This window comes from Daphnia magna, linkage group LG7 (assembly GCF_020631705.1).
Source record: "Daphnia magna isolate NIES linkage group LG7, ASM2063170v1.1, whole genome shotgun sequence".
Lineage (NCBI taxonomy): Eukaryota > Metazoa > Arthropoda > Branchiopoda > Diplostraca > Daphniidae > Daphnia > Daphnia magna.
The window spans coordinates 11,951,345-11,972,411 of NC_059188.1; the positions used below are offsets into that span (position 1 = coordinate 11,951,345).

Genomic DNA, 21,067 nt, shown 5'->3' on the forward strand with positions numbered 1-21,067 from the left:
GATCTTTCCGAATTTGGAACGGATGGAATGAAACTTTATTACTATCCATATTCATCAGATTTAACCTCATTGAACCTTATTATCTATTTAAATCTATTAAAGTAAAAAATACTAGCAGGTTTTACAACTATTCAATCGATTGAATTATTCGATTACGATAGTGAATTTTCGCGCCTTTTTTGGTCATGGTTCTTTAGTTTCCCCTCCCATAAGGGCGAGTTTCTCTTCTCGCCCTATTCTAAACCATTACACACTTTCATCGTATGTGATCATATTCTTTAATAATGAGCAACATTCAGCTATGATTGCCTTTTAACCTAGAAAACGTTTTCACAGAAGAAAGATCAGATAAGTTGGAGACCTTTCTCTATCGGTGTTTGTATCTATTCATTCTTGATGAATCGCAAGTCGACGACCTTAGAAATTCAAGATGGCTCTCGGGCTTTGAAGCATTGACTCCCGCGTAGTCTAGAAAATCGACCGTGTTATTGAGTTGAGGCCACACACAGCATGTAGTGAAGACCTCTACGGTGACACACACGTTTCGCCTTCTAGTTACTGGCATATCCTGCTAAAACATTTCGTGTTTTTTATATTTACATTATACCAAACTGTGCATACATGATTTTGCCGGAGGCATTCCGGTTTTGTTGATGTTTAGGATGGCCAAGTATGGTCGTGAATTCTTTCGTATACCGTTCGTTCATCTTTGTTCGTTCTACAGAGTTAAAATGAAAACATTCTAATAAATATCGCAAACAACATTGTCTCTTGAATATATTTTTGCACAGGCATGTAGTAATTGGTAAAAGAAGTTATATATGTATAAAGGGTGTGTTAGAAGCCATGTTTATAACGTCACACACACATGAGCACACATGTTTTTATTTTTACATTACATGGCGAAATGAGCATTCAACATTTTCTATCTTTTGTCTTTTTAAAGTTCCGTTTCTTTCATTCAATGAATCATCTATGCTGATTCATTTTCTTTATATGTAAAAATGGAAAGAAAAAAAGAAGAGTGAAGAGAGAAATCGTCTGCATAAAAAATCAAAAACCGCGGATTAGGTGTCGTCATCGTTCAAACCAAAAAAATAAAAACAGGTAAAATAGAAACAGAAAAAAATGGGCGAAGCATGACAAATCCCTTTCAGATAGTAGTGGTACAGTAATAAAATAATAGTGGTGCACATAAAGAACAGCAACAGTCCAACAGATAAACCAGATTTGCTCTACGTGCCAGGTGCTGTGCTAGGTGATTCATACGCCCGTGTCGTGTCTCTGCCCTCGTTCGACACGAATAGGTGTGGCACACACGTTGTTATGTATATTTATTATATATGTGTGCCACCCGTGCCCATTTAGGGTTGCATCCAAAAAGGGAGAAAATTACCAATTGTTTTTGTTTTGTTTTGGGTTTTCTCCCATTTTTAGGGTTTTCATGTCGTCACGATGGAGATAAAAAAATAATCTTTTTTCCTTTCTAACTCTTTAAATTAATATTCATTTGTTTTTGTTTTTTAGCCGTTGATCTGTCTGGGCCATGCTATCTTGGCATCCTGACGCCGGAAGGCAAACGTTGTGCAGGGTCGATCAATTGCTCCTCCTCCATTCACGGCTGCCGTCACTGCCGCAGCCGCCACCGCTGTCGCTGCTGCATTGCCCAAAATCCATGTCTGAGGGTTTTCCGTTTCGGGTAATTGGATCTCTAAGTGATGACAAGAACAAAAAAAAAAAAAAAGGGAAGAAGGTAGAAAAAAAAAATTAGTTGGAGATAATATTTAAAAAAAAAAAAGGGAATTCTTTTATCTAGTCCAATGCCATGGGAGCCGTCACGAACGGTCACAGTCTGGCGGAGAAGCCAAATAACTAAAAGAGGAAATGGTTGCAACGCACCTTGGCCGTCGACCAGAGCCACCAATGTAAAGTCCTGAGGGTTGGATAGTCGCAGTTTGAGGGCTAGTAATTTGGTGACGTCACGAACTGTCATGGATGGCCGTAGGGGAACGGTGCGGGCCAATAAACTGCTCTGGTTCTCATCGGCTACCAGAACTCGAAGAACGCAAGGCGTTTGGATGGATGTCGAGATGGACGTGCACGAAGAGACGTCGCCTCCGGGTATGGAAGTGAGCGTGCCCATCCAGCTGCCGCAATCAGACGGCGATGCTGGCCTCGACTGAAGGTTTTTCAAAAGCTGGGCAGCCGAGCTTAGGGCCGTTAGGAAATAACCACCTTCGCCAGCTAACAATGAAGGTTGGAGTAAAGCCCACATATAATCCGCTTCCATTTCAGCCGTCGAGAAACCGCAATGGGCCAGCAGCCAAGCCAATAACGGAAGGAAATCTTCAGCCGCTACGGAATCACCGCATGTCTCGGCTGCGTGGTTGTAGATGGCAGTACATGCGTCAAGTAATTGTTCCAACTTGTCTAAAGGAGATGCAGCTCGCTGGAGCCTATCCATGCTGGCTGTTGCCCGTTCCAAGATGTCCGTCGATGGGGGCGTTTGCCCTTCTTTCAATCCTAAACTTGAGGGATGAATCTCACGAGCTACTCGGATTCCGGCAAGTAATTGCTGGACACTTCCAGCAGCGAGAGCTTCTTGGCCCAGTAATTTGTACAAATGCGACCTACAAATTCAGATCATTAATAACAATCAACATTCATTTCCTTTTTGCAATCGAAATACCGAAGTGGGAGCGTCACCAACTGATGTAGGACAAGTTCCAACACAACATCGACATTGAGAAATTCATTCGATTTGAGTTTGGAGCGGATGTCGAGTAATGCAGAGTCAAACGCAGGCTCTCCGTGTTGAACTAAAAAATTTTTGATGCCCGAAATGAATTGACGGACATTGCGGAGAACAGCAGCTGCCCGTTGCTCCTTGGCTTCACGTGTGCATTGCAGGAAATTTTGCAAACTCCTACCAAATGTGGTGGTACAATCTTTGCCCAATTGAAGAATCAATACCTGTAGAAAATAAATCAATAAAAATTTGCATAGTTTCAAAAATAATTTCATTACAGATACCTGAAGGTTTCTGCCAGCTTGGCTGTTACACGTGGAACGCAAGGCTAATAATCGAGGGGAAGCCAACAATGGGTCCATTTTGTCCTTGAAACTGCGGGTGCGGGAAAGCGGAGCATGTGAACCGGAAGGGGGTCGGGCAACCTCGTTTATCGATTTTGTCGACGTCGCTGGATCGATTGGTCTGAGCGTTTCAAAATCACTGAGTGTGCCAATTCCGCCGTCCGACGAATTCGAGCTGCCCGTATTGAGCGTATGTTGCTGGGCAAGATGGAGAGAACGCTTCCGTCTGCCTATTGTGCTAGTTCCTCCACGGATGCTACTAGATGGCGATGAAAGAAGTCTATCCCATCGAGCGCTATCCCAAGGCTCTGAGAATTCAGTGACGGTTCCATCATCACTCGAATCATTATCTCCTTCATCCGGCTCTTCATCCGCTTCCTCCAGATCACCAGCCGAGCCTGATAGTAAATTATCATAAGCAGAAACGCGTTGTTTTGTCAGATGAGACGTGGCCACATTCCGAGTCAACTGAGGATGTGACGGAGGTGGAACAGGCGATCGCGATGGAGTGCCCAAGGCCGCCGATGGGTACAAGGTCGTCAAAACTTCCTGTGTGTTTGTGTGTGTGTGAAAATTTCCAATCAAAATTCATCTGAAACACACAAAAAATCTAAATTGTTAAAATGTACCTGTATGGTAATCGAATCTTCTCCAGGCGCTGGGAGATAAATGACGGATGGAAAAGCTTTACGTTGTTCGATGGGCAACGATGTCGTGATGGATGAACCGGTAGTTGAACCGGTCGATGGAACTGGAGGCTTGGGCATAGTAACCTGCTTGCCTCTATTGTTGTTTACAATGGGACGTTGTCCAGTTGGTGGCAATACGTTGACCCTGGGATTCGATTGCGATGCTGTTAAACTGGGCAGAGTGCAACGGACGTAGCCGTCTTTAGTAAATGTACTAAAATCAGTTGTCGGTGCGGATGGAAAAGGCGGCACAGGCAATGGCCGTCCTTGTTGTTTGTGTTTCCAGGCTAATTCCGGAGGTAAAGCATCCGCCGGTTCGGAATAAAGAGGAGATGTTCTCCGGCTGTTTGTTTCTCCTCGACTTTCTGTCGAACTACAAGCTCGTCCGTCTCCGAACTAGGGCAACAATTTCCGTCGTATCCGGTTCTGCATTTTCCTTGTTTTCCACCTGCATTTGGATCTTATCCTCCTGGATCGGTTGACGATCGATTTCAAGTACCGGACTATTTCGAATTTCGATAATTGTTACTGATAATCTCTGTGGCTCTTCCTTTTGCTGGAAAGGCGACGGTGGTTTAATCTCTTCCGGCTCTATGACGTCTACTAACGACTCTGGTCCAGGACTACTCGAAATCGACGGTGATTGTCTGCGATCCGGGCTGACTGACGTCATCTTTTCCAACGTCGAATTCGAACTGCTACTTGTGCTAGAATAATTCTCATGACAGATCTCATCTTCCGGCCGATCACTTAATGCCGTATCCTCTTCATTGGCCAGTATAACGGGCCGTGGTGGAGGATCGTATCCTTCATCAGCGTCTTCACCTTCATCGTGGCTAGCGCCGGGTGATGTGCCCCAAATATCTTCATAATCGCTGGCTTTATCCGCCAAACTGCTGTGATGGCAATGCGGAGACAACGGGGCCGTCGATCTTCTCCGGCGCGGTTTCCTCCGCCTCTGTACGTGCCTTTTAACTTCCTTTTTGATTATCGGTGGCTGTTCCTCGATAACTGGAACAACTTCTTTCAACAACGACGGGGTGTCAATAGGAGAAACGGGCGATTCCGGCTCGAGTGATGAATCCGATGAAGGATTGAAATTCGTAATAGCCAATTGAGGTTTGCACCAACGTGGGGGAGGTGGCGGAGGCACTGGCTCTGAACCACGAGCTTCCAATCGAGGTGAATGACTCTTCCGGTCATCGGGCGTAGTAGGAGTAGTCGCTGGAAGCAACGGTTCGAATGTGGATAGTCTTAATGGCGGCACTGGTGGTGCCCTTTTAGTTGAAATGGTTAAAATATTTTCACCCGTGTTCCAAAATTCTTGTCCTGTCGAAATTTTAAAAAGAATTTTTAAATTTTATCAACAACCTTATCTACAACGATTCCAAGAGATTATTGCACTCCATCTGTGTGTGTGTGTGTGTGCGTCCTCAGTTGATTAGGCAAGTCTGGGCACAGCTTTTACTACAAGGCAACTTGATATCACAGACAAACAAAAACGCACACACACACACACACACGGGAGTAGTGTAAGTGATTGCATTTCTTTTGTTGCAACTTATCTGTTAAAACGCAAAAGAAATAATGTTTAAAGGTCAGTGACATTTTAAAAAAATTACCTAATGAAGCCAAAGAAGTGAGACTTGGACGGTTCGAACAATTGCGAATTCTGGCCGGCAATTTGAGACGGACGGGTAGTTCGTCACAACATTGGCAATAGTGTGCCAAAAGGGCAGGCAAGTTATCGAACACGAAATCAGACGATTCGAGTCGGACACCGTTTTGAGGAGTTTCAGCGGCTTCAATCAAATAATGCTGGACACCAGCGCCTATAAAGGCAGCACCGATACTAAGGCGAGATCCAGCTTCCGGCACGGTAGATGTCAATTTAACTGATAACGCTAATGTGCCCGGCTGACTGGATTGTCGGGTAATAAAAACCTGTGTGTTAAAAAGAAAAATTGAACCTTTGTTATCGAATAGAATTTGGTTGAAACTGTTTTACGCCTTGTTCTTGATTTTGAAGGAGCTGGGCGGCTGCTACCCGTTGGATATTGGGCAAATACCAAATGGGATGACTTCGGATGAGTCTCTCAAGTAGCGGAATATCTGAAGAGTCGACCGCATCTTCACCGCACGACTGTGAGAATGCGGGCAAGTCGGGACAGGAAACCGCGGGACTATTCCCGACTTCGGACGCGCTTCGATCCGGCGATCCAACCAGTTCTTGACTCCCTCGAAGAGTAGGGCTGGTACTCAAGTCACTCAGGATGGAATCCAGATCCGACGCAAAGCTGTTCAACATCTGCGATATGAAGAAAGAGAATAGAGAAAATCCCTCGATGTAATTTCGAAATTTGGGGTCAAGGCCGTCTGACTCATGATTCCCGGCAACATCCGCCGGAAATCACAGTGATGTTAACGACTTTTCCCTTTACCCCAGTCGTCATAGAATTTTAGGACTTCTATTAAATAGTGTCATCGATTTTTTTAGGGTGTTGCCTGATGAACCGTTATCATGTGATCTAATTCAATTAAGCGGAGTAGAATAGCAGCCTGCATAAAACTATGGGTGTTGGCCTCAATCGATCGTGGATCCGGCCATATTTTTTTTTTTAAGATAAAAGGACGCCCATCAACACAAAAAAAATAAATATTTCACAGCTTTTTATTGTTGTGTATAATGTTATCGTTTCTCTTAAGAATTTAAAAAAGCCCACACTTAAAATAAAAATAAATTCCGTCCAACCAAACAAGAAATTTCCGTTGGGATAGTTAACAAAAATATTCTATCCGCATATCACATAACATAGTTGAAGGAGGAGAAGATACACATAATAGACCTACCCACTTGATAGGGTACAGCTACGGATGCCCACAAATGGAGAAGGGCGGGCCCCCCCGTAAAAACATATCAACATATTCAGTATATGATCGTTTAGCCGGCGGCATCTACGTCTTTTTTTTTTTTCCGGGGAAGATGAAAATCACGCGCAAGTATCTTGCTGGTGTGTGGTGTTAAAGCTCAAAACGAGCAAGGCCACAAGATATCAATAAAGAGATTTCTTCAACTAGGGGGACCCTTCTGGCACTAAAATATAAAAGACTTTCTCGAAAAATGAAAAGAATTCTTTTTCGGTCGCCCCCCTTCACCGAGCGGATGACGTTACAAGCCTTAAATACAAAAAAAGAATTAAGTATCTCTCCTATTCTACCTCAACCGGAAGAGGTTATTACAAAATCAGGAAGGGGGGAATTGTTTAGAAGGACAACAAAAAGGTCCCCCACAAACTACTCAAGTTTTAAGTTTTAATCCTAATAAGATAGAACAGTTTTCCGGATGGGATTAGTAAACATTTTTTTTTTTTTCGAATTGGCATTTTTGATTGAAGGAAATTTTGACAGATTTTGTTTTTTTTTAACGCAAAAAGACAAAGAGCGTGTGAAAGAACAAAAACCAGTCAGGGAACAACAATGGAAGCCAGTGTAACAATCGCATCCGGCTGCTGCTCTTTTCCTCTTAAACAATCGAGGATTTTTCTTTTTCTAACGGACGACCTCTATGCACGCGGGAGTGCTTGCGTGTTTTTAGTCGACGTGTTTTTTTTTTTTTTTACGTACGAGAAAGTTGGAAAAGGAACTGAGAAACGTCGTAATAACGAAGAAGAAGAGAGGGGAAACAGTTGGCCTGAGGCTGCGGAAACGCCAGAAAACAGAAAAGAAAACAAAAACAGTCATTCTTCCCAACAACTGAAATCGTGAATTTTTGTTTTTTTTTCTGCGAACTTTATCAGATATGGAATTTCATCTATCGTTAGAGAGGGGGAAAAAAATGACTCAATGATGAAGAGGGGAGGGAGAAAATCCCATCCGGTTTCACATTTTGCGCCACTGGTTTCACGTGGATTTCGTTCTGCATTTGCTACACACACGATAGCGGACGAGAGGGGTTCGAAATACGTGTGTGTGGGAGGGGAAAAGTAGAAGGGAGATCTTCTTTTGCTGCTAGACAAAAATAAGTCCGGGTGTGGGTGTGTGGGTGAAAAAGTTTTTCGGGCCTAACAACTCGGGAACAAATTCTTGTGCCAAAAAAAAGCCACCGAACTTTTCACTTTGAAAGACACAAAAGAGAATTTAAAACAACGAAACAAAAACTTGTATACCAGCATGTAGGAAGAAGATGAACGAGGAGCAGGTGATGGCTGACTTCCATCGCCCGATTTCATTGAAGTCAAAACAGGAGAATTTTGAGCTGAGAAATGTGATGCGACGAAACCAACCGGACTGCTGGATGCACATGACATAGTCCACGGCCGTGTTTGGCTTTCTTTTCGTGCTGTTATTCTCTTGTGTGTGTGTGTGTGTGTATGTGTGTGTGTTCTTCTTCGTACACACTGGGGAAATTCTCTACTACCCCCTTTCCCCTCTTAATGGTGGGGCAACACACACACACAAAAATCCAAAGCGTCTGCCAACAACAAAGTAAATCTCTTTTCGCCGTACACACTGACAACTCTTTCAAGCACACACACACAGACGATTTTCAATTGTTTTACTTTAAGTTATCCATCAGATTTCGTTTAGATGTGGAGTGAAATGAAACGTGGGATACGACCAAACGGCGTGGGGATTCAACACAATAAACGACGACTGAACACGACTTGGGTTCATCACAGACTGCGAGCCTTGCGGCGTACAGAGAAAATATCTCATACGCGCACTCTATGCGAGTGTGTGAGCCCCAAAGGGGGGAATATCAAAAAGTAAAAAAAAAAAAAGTTGCATGACAGATGTTTCGTCTGCTATTGTCAACGCCATCTATTGAAAAAAGAGAAAATCTTAAAAGTTCGTGTGAAACACATGATTTCTGACGACGAAAACAACTAAAACGAAAGGCAAAACACACAAAATGCTAGACTGTAGAAAGTACCTTAGTTGACTATCACACGCTAATAAAAGATTAGAATGGGTAGATAAATATAATCACACGAGACTTGTTTGAAATCCGTGCAAGTAGAGCAAGAAAATGGTACTCGATCCAGTTCTGATAGTAACAGTGGGTTTGTCCGTACCAACTCGTGCTAAATTCAAGTACTAAAGGAAAAACGAACTTCTTTGCGGCCAGTGGTAGTTTTTCTTGTATCAGCCATTGGCTTTCGTGCCTCACCCATCTCCCCATCGGTCATCCACGATCCATTGTTATACAAACAGGTGCACCAACATCTCATTATTATTCTTCCACGTACCACAGATCCATTTCCATCCAGCTGTCTCTGGCGGCATTGTCGTGAATCAGACGATTGTCGACTTGTTTCCCGCGTTTGTCTTTTTTGATTTATGATCGTTCCAATTCTGAATAGAATGTATTCTGTAAAATTTGCACATCCAAACTATTTGCCACTTTTTTAAATTCTATTGTGTTCAACCTAGTATTTTTAATGGAAGAAATTGGAAGCAGCTGATCGAAAATCCTATACAAAAACAACTATGTAGTAGCCAGGATTTATCATTTGATAATCTAAATGTGTTTAATGTTTAAATTTATAGTTTATTGTTAACTTTTGAACTCGAGGGATTAGTAACTCCCAGTTGACGCTAATGTACAGCATCTGCATTTAGCTTTTATTTATCATTTTTAACAAAAATTATGACGGTACTTTTTTGCTTCTAGTAGATATAAAACTAAATCACAATGTGTCCAAAAAACAACAACTTCATTTAGTTGTATTTCAGTGATAAATCCATAAATCAACTTTTTTCAATGTCTATGTTACAACATTCTATGTATACGGAACAAGTGGGAGGGGTGGGTGGTTGATCTCTCTTCTTCATTCAAAAACATCGTCGTCCATTCCGTTCCGACGAGAATACAATTCGGTACCACGCTCGTAAAACAAAAGAACAAATAAACAAAAAATCGAACAACAAAACCATCATCTCTCGATACGAGATGAACGTGTACGAAAAGAAAATTGTCTGGATAGGCAAGCTGAAGGGATAAGAATGAAGTGAAATAATTTTTTGTTTTAACAAATGGTCATCATCGTCGTCGCCGGGAGTTCTAGGTCACGTGACAGCATCTCATACCCTGTAGGTACATGGAGAAGAAGGGGAGAAAATGCACAAAGGTGGTGAATTGCAACAAATAACAAAAAACAAAAAAAAAATGCCGTTAGATCCGGAACCCTCCTCGTCAGGCGGGGAAACCAAACCATAAACGAGGCCGTTTCATCTTTATATTTTTTTTTTTACACGTTAAAGAAATGAAACCAAATAAGCCTGATGATGGACGCGCAGCGAGGAAAGGCGGATAAAACAAAAAAGATTTTCACTGGAGGGAAAAAGGGAGGAGAGTAGGTCAGCCCGTGGTGTGGCTCGTGATTTCCTATTGGGGTTAATGAAGAATAATTTTGACAGGGCATGATAATTGTCGTCGGCTTCTAATTGCAAGGTTAAAGGAAACGAATGGATTATTTTTTTCATCATCAGACCATCGTGCCTTCATTAGTAGGTGTGCTGTTGGAAGTGTGGTGTGGAGATGGACCCATCGGCCGAGCCCAGGTACAGACGATGCCATCTTGGCAGGCGGTAATGAGGCAATCCTCACGGAAGATGAGCGCCGTCAGCCGCTCGTGAGACACCTTCTTACAAACGAGTGGCTCCAGCATGGGAATCTCGTCCAGCCGAGGGCAGGCTTGTGTACCGATCAACCGGAGCGGATCGGCACACCCCGTCACCAAAGATTGGGACTGGACCGAAGAGGAAGAGGGCGCAGATGAAGTGGATTTGAAAGCCGAAGAGTTGGCCGTCGATTTTTCTGAAGAATTCTTGCCGCTTCCAAGGCTAAAGTTTTTACGGTGAGATTTCAAGTCCAGGTCTTGCCCAGCCTTCCTCTCTGAAAATGTCAAACTCGCTAACCGCTGAGTAAGAGATCCTGCGGTGTTGACCGGTGTGGCGGCAGTACTATTAGATACGATCGAGGTGGCAATGGTGGCGTTAATGGGCGCTACCGTCAAAATATTACTGCTGTTTCTATCGCCTGAAGTAGGCGTCTGGCCAGCGAATTTCAGACTAGTAGGGGGCGATCCTGGTCCTGAGACCATTGAAGCTCGGCTCCTGGAACCGTAAGGCTGTTTCAGGACGTCGTCCGTCAACTCCCAAAGACATAGTTGCGTGTCCATGGCTATAGATCCTAGACGGTAACAGGTAGCAATATCAGCGCTTTTCGTTCTCTAGGTCGTCCTCGCATCCGCCTATTCCATTAGACGAGACCGTATCTGCTCCTTCCTTCGAAGACTTGGAAGACGAGTTTTGAGATGAATACAAGGTGGTGAAAGGATCAAATGCAACCACTGTTATCCAAGATCGATGACCCTGTCCTCGAGCCACGATTCTCTTTTGTTGGAACGACCATACGGTCACCAAGTCATCCTCTCCGCCAGCAACCACTAGCTGCCCATCAGGAGACCAACAGACGCAAAGTAGGCCACCGAAGAAGGACGTTGCAAGACCGACGAGTTCCATGGCATCATAATTGAGAACCCTTAGGCAGCCGTCCTGCGACACTATGGCCAGATATTTCGAGCAAGGGGAGAAGGCAAAGTCGTTGATGGCGCCATTTCCAATCACCCACCTACACACAATAGACTTTCGTTTAAAACTGATAAATCGATTGGTGCCAAAAAGTAGAATTACCTGTAAATGGGATTCCGGGTGCTTTTGGCTTTGCAAGTCCAGACCGAAAACCCAGCTCCTTGCTTGAAAAGTTGGTATGTTGGAGGTACTGGCCCGCCACACGTCACATCCTCACTATACAGATACATTTGTCCCGAGACATGAGAAACTAGGAACAAATTAGGGGAGCCAGGCAGCCACTTGATGCATGTTACTTTTGTTTTTTCTATTATTCTCTGCAAAAAAATTAAACAGCATTAGCAAAAAACATAAGATCAAACACTAAAAAGGTTGAATTAAAAAACCTCTTCATTATAAAGTTTTCCTATTTCCTTCCTAATTGGATCTACTAACTGGATTTGTCCACCAGTAAAACCAACTAGAAGCATAACACTTTCACTGCTGATGGTCAGTTTATTGATATCGTGGCAAGTGGGGCTTGTTCCTTTATAAATCCTTTTATCAACAGGCTTAGATAAATCAGCCGGTTTTTTAGTTCCTTTGTAGGTGTAAAAATAAAGTTCTCGTCCATAGTTGAAACATATACGGTCACAGAACCCTGCTGGATCAGATGGTAAAGACACAAATGTAACCCTTACTGGAGGGTTTGAACCTTGACCAAGTGCAGCTCCTTGCTGGTTCTGAATTGTGGTATAACCAGATAGCCGATTTGCCCTTGAGTATTCCGCTAAGGGTATCAACTTGTATACTCCCTCTCTGGTTGTAAAATGAGTGCGCACGTCATCTCGGCTACTGTTTCCACTAACACTACCACTGTTCAGATCCGTTTGCCCAGCCATCGGGGAACAACAGACGAACTGAAAACACAAACAATAACCAAGAATTGATTATTCAAACATTTTTGCTGCACCGTTTAAACAACGGGCTCCCATCACGAGGGTCCAAAACATTTCACATTCAAATGCTTTTTTCTGCGGTATACATAACCCAATATGATGGATTACAATCACAGCCTGTCAAGTTTTTCCGGTAAATAAATTAATTTTCACTAACGCAGTGGAATTTCCTGATAGCAGACGCCCGCCATTTTGACTGTTGCAAACGACGTTGTCATGTGCCATAAGATTCATTAATTAATCATCAATAAATAAAGAAATATTATACAAGAAATGTTGCTTTAAAAAACTTTTTGAAAAAATTAGATAAAAACGAAGCGAAGAATTTTTTTCGGTTTAGGAACCATCATGGGGAATAAGAGCTGCCTGGAGCTTTGGAAGCTCAGATTCCCCTTTAACGTGGCAGAATGGACTCTTATCACTTATTTAGAATGGAAAAATTCCAGACACAAGCTAGCTTTTTTGTCAAATGAATATTCGTACACTTAAGTAGACATATTTCTTTAATTCAAAGGAACAAAATGTATTGTTAAACATTTTCTTTATTCAACACTTTGTTTAAGAAATGTTGAAGTAAATGTAAGCATGTAATTTTAGTTTCTTTACAAAGAATTCTATATTAGTAACAGTTTTTCAACTCAGGAAGTCAAGTAGAAGTAGCCCCAAACTAGAGCATTATCTTCTCAAATATCCTATGCGAAATTCTTCTACGAATGATTTTAAATGCAAATAACTGAAATAAGATAAATTAGATTTTCATGTTCAATTTTTGGAATCCATGCAACACTGGGCGTCTGCAGTTTGATTTTCGTTTTGACACGTGCATTTGAGTTTTTCGTAAAATTTAACTCCAAAACTTTCATCAGGAAATGGGTCGTGGACGACGAGGATCTAAGCGTGGAAATTTCAAAAACCATGGATCACGTAACTCATCTTCACGTGGTCGAGGCAATTTCAAAAACAAACGAAAATTCAACAGAGATGGAGACAGAAAAAAGGATGCTGAATCAGATAATAAAAGGCAGAAGCTTCAGCCCGAAAAAGAAAGTGAACCGCTTGTAGAGGAATCGTCGTCAAGTAGCGAGTCAGAGGAAGAAGTGAAGCCTTATACCCAACTCCTGTCGATGTTTAAATCTGGTAACAGGGCACAGCAAGTTTTGACATCTGATGAAGAGGAATCAGAAGATGTTGGTTCTGAAGACAAATCTGAAGAAGCTGATAGCAGAAGCGAAGGGGATAGTGTTTCTGAATCAGGAGATGAAGGTATGGATGAAGATGATATAGAGGATGAAGATGATGAAGAAGAAGATGATGAAGAAGAAGAAAGAGATTTACTCGGAGTTCAAGAAGCTGATGAAGTTGAAGAAGATCATGAAGAACTAGACGAAGAAGAGCATGAAGATGAAACAGAGGAAGAACCTTCTGGTGATGAAGAAGAAATGGGTTCATCAACTGACCCATACCACCTTCACTATGAAAGAGAAATGAGTGAATCTCTTTTAGAAACTTTAACATCTCCGAAGCCTTATCAGACTCAGGAACTAAATTGGAAAGCACTTGGAAGAATGGTGATCCATCTACCAGCAAAAGTTGACAGGAAAATGGAGAAACCTAAACCTGTACTGTTAGGTGAAACAACAGAAAAATATGTGATTCCTGGTACACTGCCAATACTGAAAACTGGAATCCCACTAGTAGATTATGGAGTTAAATCACAATTATGTACCAACCTTGACAAGCGACCACTCTCTGATAGTAGCACCCAGACGGCCGAAGAACTGCTCTCTCCTTTGCAGCATGAGATTTTCAGTCTCGCAAACGAGTATCGCGATATATATTATCCTGAAATGAACCACTTAAATAGCGATGAAATTCGAACAGTTTATTGCCTCCATTCCTTGAATCACGTTATGAAGTCAAGAGATAAAGTTTTGCTTCATAATGCTAAATTAAAAAAGTATAAGGAAAATGGCCAACCGACTGACGATGTCGAATTTCGAGACCAGGGTCTAGTTCGCCCTCGAGTTCTAATTATCGCTCCGCTGAGGAATTCTGCAGTTAAGTGAGTCATAAGTTTCGTAAAATTTTTTTCCTATTTATATTTATTCAAATGAATTCAGGATTGTGGAGAAATTGGCCTCACTGCTTCTTCCTGTGAAAGGGCAAATTATCAATAAGGACCGCTTCTATAAAGAGTTTGGCGAGGAGAAGGATGAAGAGGACAAAAAAGAGAATAAAAAGAGTTACAAGCCTGAAGATTACGAAGCTGTTTTTACAGGAAACACTGATGATTCTTTTCGAATAGGAATTTCGGTTGCTAAACGTACTCTAAAGGTAAGAAAGGCTGCATTTAACTTTGCACAACTTCAGTTAATGATTCCTACTTTAAAATCCTTAGTTATATGCTGGATTCTACAAGGCCGATATTCTTATCGCATCTCCGCTGGGAGCACGAACGCTACTTGCTGATGATTTTGACTTTCTTTGTAGCATAGAAGTACTTGTGATAGACCAAACGGATATTCTCTACATGCAAGTAATATTGTTCTTCTGATTAAATGTTTGGCACAGTGTAATTTTTCCTTTACTCCCCACAAGAATTGGGATCATGTGCTTCATATTTTTCAACACTTGCACCTTCAACCACGAGAACAACATGACACCGACTTGGGTATAACTCAATTCATAGACTGTTTTAGTTCAAGTTATAAAAAAAAAAATGCCAACCATAATAATATAAATAAATAAAAACTCTTTGGTTAACAGGACGTGTTCGTCTTTGGGCGCTAAACGGTTACTCCGCTCACTATAGACAGAATTTAATTTTTAGCAGCGTAGCACTTCCGGAAGCTGCGGCGCTCTTTTCTCGCCGTGGAACAAACTTTGCCGGCAAGGTGCGTGTAGAAAATGTGGTTTTACCCTCAGCAACAACCGTTTGCCGTGTTCTTGTTCAACTACCTCAAGCATTTCATCGATTTCCAACGCCAACAGCAGCTCAGTCAGCCGACGATCGTTTTCATTTCTTCACCAAAAAGATTCTTCCGCAGTACCGCGATCTGCTAATGAGCAACACGCTGATTTACATTCCTTCGTATTATGATTACGTAAGACTAAGGAATCATCTTCACAAAGAAGAATACAACTTTGGACAAGTGAGTCATGAAATAGAAATATTCGAAATTCCACGGTATTAATTCAGTTCTTCAATTTAGGCTTGTGAATATACACCAGACGGGAAATTGGCCCAAGTTCGGAATCGCTTCTTTCTTGGGAAGAAGCGCTTGCTGCTGTATACAGAGCGCCTTCATTTTTACAGGCGACTTACCATGAAGGGAATTCATCACGTCGTTTTCTACCAGCTACCAACGTTTCCAAATTTTTATCCGGAGCTTTGCAACCTCCTCCAGGTAAGCCTAATTTCTTACTTTATTGTTTTTTTTTTTTTTTTACTGAACTGTATGCTTGATACAGTTTTATTTTATTGTTTTATATTACTTATGAATTATGTTTTTTTATTTCTCGCCTGATTTTTAAATTCAGGATGCATTTCAAAATCCAAAATATCGAGGGGATGGCAGTCAAACTTGCACAGTCCTATATTCAACTTATGACGCCCAGAGACTTGCGGCAATTGTAGGAAGTCAACGGGCGGCTGAAATGTTGACTTCAGATAGACCTGTACACCTTTTTGTTAGTGGAGGAAGTTGACCAAATGCGTAATGTCATACTGTTTAATTCGGTTGATAAATATTACTAATATTGAAGAGATCTCCTTAGGCCTATTCTTTCGTACCTGACACGTGGAGAGTGCACGGCGTCCTAAATCCGCTTACGTGAGATGTATAAGATGCTACTGATGTACGATAACCGTTATTGTGTTAAGCTTAGTATATATTAGGAGTCGATTTCTGATAACCTTCGGCTTATTCGTGTGAACTCGCTCAAGGCAATTCACAAACACGAAGAAACCGATGTGGAACTCAACCGCATCTAGATCGCTGCCTGATTTCGTTCTTTATTCGTGCCAAGTGTGATGACTTAAACGAAGGTATAAATAATCAAAAGGAATCTTGATTCATAATTAGCTTAAATTATAAGACATTGTCTTTAATTTCGCATCTTTTTTTTATTAGCGTTAAAAAAACTCTTGAATCAGATCAAGGGTAAGATTTCTCCATGTCCGGAAAGTCTCCCAGCTTATTAGTGCACCTTAAAAACGAACAAAAGATGGGTTGTTTAGGACAAGGCTACCAGAGGGCTATAAACTTGCGATTCGTTAGTATTCTCTAGTATGTATTCCGTAAGTTATGACGGACATTAACAATTGAAAGTAAATATAATAGGCAGTCATGTAGTCAGTTGATTGGAAAACTGAAACAAACCACAAAATATCATTAAATCATTAAAAAAAGCTTCTAACGAGAAACAAGTATTGGAGTCGACTTTGATGACTGGCATTTGTTTTCGTATGTTCTTTCTGCTAACCAAAATTGAAATCTACTAATTTTGAACGGTTAAAATAGTTCTCTGGAAAATTTTGAATGGAATAGTTATGTAAGGGCAATGAGTTTTGAAAACAATTTTTGCTATTAAGACTTGACGAGCTGTTTAACAGCGTCGGGAATATTTTCGACAAACCATTTATGGTCATCAGATTTAGCAGCAGCAAGAACACCGCGCCTGTTGGGGTGCATCTCAGTGGAGGCATACGAGTAGGGATCTCCGTGTATGTCGGTAAGTCGGCCACCCATTGCAGTCAAAATTGCTTCGGGGGCGCATGTGTCCCACTTTTTGCAGCCAGGGCTAGCAAACACGTAAGCTGTGGCTTTTCCTTCCATTAACAGCATAACCTTTGGAACATTATTTTAAAAAACAAACATTAAAGCATGAAATTACGGAAGATTAGACGAGTTTCCATACTTTATATCCAGCTCCACCGACTCTCAGGATTTCGTCTGGTTTTAGGGAATCCAGCGCTTGCTGAACTACGGGTGTCATATGACTACGCGTTGTAACAACCAGACGTTTTCCTTCTGGAGGTGCAACGGGGTTGAATCCACCAACGCCAACTCCCGGAATACCCCACAGAGTTCGACCGAGTCCTTCCTTGTCATTTTTGTAGTTGTAGTAAGGCTGATGAATTACCCCACCAACTGGACGATTTTTGTGAGCAATGCCAATCAATACTGTCACATGGTCCAGCATGCCTATTTAGAACTAGGTATTGGTATCATTATAAAACATGATACATTTGTAATAGTTTCAATCACCTTCGGTGTACTCTGCTGTACCATCAAGAGGATCCACCCACACAACAAACTGAAGAAAAACATTGTGAAACTTGTGAGACTTTGCTCAACAATCATAGATAATACTTACATCTTCTTCTGTAACATTGACAAGATCTTCTGGGCATTTAAGATTCAAAACTTCTTTATCAATATCACTGACCAATTCAGTATCCGTTTCCTGGGCAAGATCTTCCTCTCCAATAACACTCATTAATGGGAACTTTTTATTGAAGTTGCCAATAATACACTGTTGAGCTCTGCGATCAGCCTCAGTTTGAGGATCATTCACTCCCTAACATAAACACATTAATATTATTAGTCCTGTTTATTGTGAACACTGGACGGTACCTTTTCAACAATACCAAGATCCCCTTTGCTCATTACTTCACGAATTATGTTGCCTATAGGTTCAAGATTGTTAAAAATAGCGCTTGTAGGAATTGACTATCATTTAACATATTCGATCTTACCTGCATGGTTGGCAACAGCAACCGCATTAGCCATTAGACGCAAAAAAACCGGAGAAGTAGTAGCCATTTTTGCGTTATAAAACCGGCAATAATTACTGTGACTGCGGGCTGATAGAATGGAACAAGACCTTTTAAGCGTTTAATATCGCGTACAAGATTAAAAAACAGGTTTTGTTTGGATACCTCTGGTGTCTGCTGCTATCAGTAACGAACCAAAAAGACAAATAGGCTTAAGTTGTTGCCGTAAGCATATCAGACAGCGTTGGCACCTACTCTGCAATCCAGCCCAATGTAAAAAACAAAAAACAAAAGGAACCAGAAAAACCCACAAAAAACGAGGATAAAATGATTAAATAAGAAGGGCAAGCCACATTCTTTACAACTTCTGCTTCAGGTCGCAAAATGAATCTTTCCTTTTGACTTTTAACCAGGGTTGTTGTGTTTGTTTTGTGCCAACAGTAAACTGCCAAGTCCTAGTGCCAGTATGATTTTGCTCATCACGGAGTTATGGATGGTCTACGAGAATGATTTTGTTTCATTAACCTATCGTGTGTTACATATAAAAAGTGTTTGCTATCTGGTTTTACCAAATGACTTGGATTGCATGTCTTTTGAGTTTGACCAGGTTTGACGGCTTTACGCGATAAGAATAATTTATTATTGAGAAATTTCAAAGTTTGGCCACGCTGCTCGCATGTTTCCCAATACGCTTTCAATGGACGTGGAAAGAATCTATTTCACCTAACAATGCTCATAGTCCCGAATTTATTGATTAACGGAATAGTTTTTAGGTTTTTCCCAAGTGTGACGTAAAGAAGATAAGGAACGAGACATTTGTATGACACAGAGTAAATTTTTTTTTCATCATGCAATAGTTACAATTTTCACTATGGCACTAGAGAAAAAGAAGCTTTCAAACACTGGACAAAGGAAAGAAGTAAAGGGCTCATCTTCTAGAAAGAATTTAAGTCAACCAATGGGAGTTTATAAAGGAATGTTTCCCTAAAGACAAATTTACACAGCCTTAATTTCCAACAAGTGGCTTTAGCCTGGCTTAAACCTGCCAATAAATACCAGGTGAAAAATATAACTATTTAATGTTTCATAGAACCATGCTCTGGTTCAGGATCAGCCATCTCTTCAGCGTGATGTGCTGGTTCGGGTTTGGCGGCTTCGGCGTCATGTTCGGTCATCTCTTCAGCGTGATGTGCTGGTTCGGGTTTGGCAGCTTCGGCGTCGTGTTCACGTTCGGCCATCTCTTCAGCGTGATGTACTGGTTCGGGTTTGGCGGCTTCGGCGTCGTGTTCGGCCATCTCTTCAGCGTGATGTGCTGGTTCGGGTTTGGCGGCTTCAGCATCGTGTTCAGATTCTTCATGATGAGAAGCAGACTTAGCTTCTACTGATTCATCTGACCGTTTATTGGCGTGGTGTTCTGATTTCGGAGCTGGCTCTTCATGATGGGTAGATTTTGCTTCGGAAGATTCGCCTTGCTTTTCAGTAGAATCATCGGCGGATTTTTCGGCGGAATGCTCATCATGCTTTTCGGTGGATCGTTTGTTGGCGTGGTGTACTTTGGCATCAGCCGATTGTTCATGATGGTCGTCCTTATCGTTGGATGCGGTGTGTTTCTCAGCAGAATGATCTTCATCCTTATCGGCTGATCGTCTGGCAGCATGATGTTCTGTAGTATGGGCTGGTTCTTCATGATGGGCTGGCTTGTCTTCATGTTTTTCTGCAGAATGGTCTTCATGATCTTTCACCTGGCTAGGTGCTGCTGTGACCATCGCCACAACAATTAAAAACTGTTTGAGTTGGAAACAAAAATTGTCATAAAATTATTTGGCAATTTTCGAGAACGTTAAGTTACTTACGCAGATGATGGTTTTCTTCATCATTTTGGCTTGTAGAGAATAATATTGGCAACCTACTACGGGTAGAAGAAGCTGAATGAGTCTGATACTGCAAATAGTAATCGGGGTTTTTATATACGAATCTGTCAACTCATTCAAATTCTATGGCTGCCTCTTCCTTCAAATTTATACGCCTCGTGAAACTGATCTAGAAATTGGCATTGTCCATAGTGAAAATCTACTCTTTCTTGGGTAATATTAACTTCGGTTTGGTCTGGAATCGAACATGATTTCGTAAGAGAAGAACGAGTACAACGAGATAAGAATCATTAATCTGCCAATCCCCGTGACATTAATCCGTTCATTTTGCCCATATGAGCTGCAAATCTTCGAATAATTCAAAAAGTTCCACGTACTCCATTACCTCAGCATTCCAAATGAGTGAAAGCACTCACCGTTCCTGAATCTAAATGAGAATAACTTGCTAATTCGGCTACCATTGCCCTTGCCTTCATTACGTGCTTTAACTGTTCACTATCGATCAGTTAAATTTCATCTCCAATTGTCCTTGGCCGTTTTCAAAACTTATGTCTCCTTAATCTCGTTAGAGGCATAGCTTTGGTTGACCTAATTTGTATAGCGAATATATTAAAAACACCCCAATCTAGAAACGAACCGGTCAGAATCCTTAGGAATTCAATTACGAAAAGTCAGCTGAGCACGTATGAAATCCGATTTGTACAGTACCAGACGGAACAGTTTCCTACTTTTGTTTATTTCCCACCTTTATTTAATTTACGTTCAGAACTGAAAGGTTTTAGTTTAAAATAATATTATGATTCTTACATAAGAACGTCTGGCTCTGATTTAAATTTTAAAATGCCAGTTAGCGATCGGCCCCGATTAGCCAAAATCGGGTTAACCACCCCGCCCCGGAAAAGGACAATCGGGGCTGAATCGGGGTGTCACTTCGTCATCCAGGGCGTGGCGGGGTGGGGCAAAAATCGAGGTTAACCAGCTTACCCGACGTCATTTGCAAAAATGACGCCTGAATTCAAAACTACGAAGTTGGGTCGGGTTTTCGTCGGGGAAACCGGGGCGAACTCCCCGATTTTTATCATAATTTGCGATTTCGATTTG

General features: G+C 41.6%; 5 protein-coding genes across 12 annotated transcripts; 1 reads left to right on the forward strand and 4 right to left on the reverse strand.

Moving 5' to 3' along the window:
* Positions 1–760: 760 nt before the first annotated feature.
* On the reverse strand, positions 761–8,536 carry LOC116926486 (protein sprint). Its single transcript, XM_045175846.1, is given in 9 exon segments — positions 761–1,711; positions 1,900–2,630; positions 2,690–2,973; positions 3,034–3,642; positions 3,723–4,160; positions 4,162–5,111; positions 5,405–5,726; positions 5,791–6,090; positions 7,949–8,536. Coding segments are annotated over 9 exon segments (3,963 nt in total). The 5' UTR covers positions 8,090–8,536; the 3' UTR covers positions 761–1,523.
* Positions 8,537–9,482: 946 nt separating this feature from the next.
* LOC116926508 (WD repeat-containing protein 20) lies at positions 9,483–12,529 on the reverse strand. Its single transcript, XM_032933432.2, is given in 4 exon segments — positions 9,483–11,003; positions 11,005–11,418; positions 11,481–11,695; positions 11,765–12,529. Coding segments are annotated over 4 exon segments (1,857 nt in total). The 5' UTR covers positions 12,260–12,529; the 3' UTR covers positions 9,483–10,270.
* A 568-nt stretch (positions 12,530–13,097) lies between these two features.
* Positions 13,098–16,735, forward strand: LOC116926497 (U3 small nucleolar RNA-associated protein 25 homolog). Of its 5 annotated transcripts, none has more exons than XR_004396132.2 (10): positions 13,098–14,378; positions 14,437–14,650; positions 14,715–14,852; positions 14,915–14,987; positions 15,083–15,468; positions 15,529–15,723; positions 15,857–16,032; positions 16,094–16,156; positions 16,215–16,364; positions 16,450–16,735. XR_004396132.2 is itself a non-coding variant. In XM_032933418.2 (7 exons), exons 1-7 carry the CDS (start codon positions 13,186–13,188, stop codon positions 16,022–16,024), a joined length of 2,367 nt encoding a protein of 788 aa, XP_032789309.2. In that variant the 5' UTR covers positions 13,098–13,185; the 3' UTR covers positions 16,025–16,084. The 5 variants fall into 5 exon arrangements, 1 of the variants encoding a protein (XP_032789309.2); XR_004396134.2 differs by having other exon boundaries at positions 16,094–16,149; positions 16,205–16,364; XR_004396133.2 differs by having other exon boundaries at positions 16,094–16,149.
* LOC116926526 (3'(2'),5'-bisphosphate nucleotidase 1) lies at positions 16,593–18,507 on the reverse strand. Of its 3 annotated transcripts, none has more exons than XM_045175850.1 (7): positions 18,261–18,507; positions 18,078–18,185; positions 17,956–18,008; positions 17,696–17,899; positions 17,587–17,635; positions 17,237–17,523; positions 16,593–17,166 (listed from the first exon to the last, which is right to left on the reverse strand). In XM_045175850.1, exons 2-7 carry the CDS (start codon positions 18,142–18,144, stop codon positions 16,906–16,908), a joined length of 921 nt encoding a protein of 306 aa, XP_045031785.1. In that variant the 5' UTR covers positions 18,145–18,185; positions 18,261–18,507; the 3' UTR covers positions 16,593–16,905. The 3 variants fall into 3 exon arrangements, with proteins under 3 accessions (XP_045031785.1, XP_032789353.2, XP_045031784.1); XM_032933462.2 differs by having other exon boundaries at positions 18,078–18,205; XM_045175849.1 differs by lacking the exon at positions 18,261–18,507 and having other exon boundaries at positions 18,078–18,249.
* A 403-nt stretch (positions 18,508–18,910) lies between these two features.
* Positions 18,911–20,099, reverse strand: LOC116926577 (histidine-rich protein PFHRP-II). Of its 2 annotated transcripts, XM_045175852.1 has the most exons (3): positions 19,949–20,099; positions 19,430–19,879; positions 18,911–19,372 (listed from the first exon to the last, which is right to left on the reverse strand). In XM_045175852.1, the coding sequence occupies exons 1-3, from the start codon at positions 19,970–19,972 to the stop codon at positions 19,172–19,174; spliced, it is 675 nt and encodes a 224-aa protein (XP_045031787.1). In that variant the 5' UTR covers positions 19,973–20,099; the 3' UTR covers positions 18,911–19,171. The 2 variants fall into 2 exon arrangements, with proteins under 2 accessions (XP_045031787.1, XP_032789420.2); XM_032933529.2 differs by having other exon boundaries at positions 18,911–19,879.
* Positions 20,100–21,067: the final 968 nt, after the last annotated feature.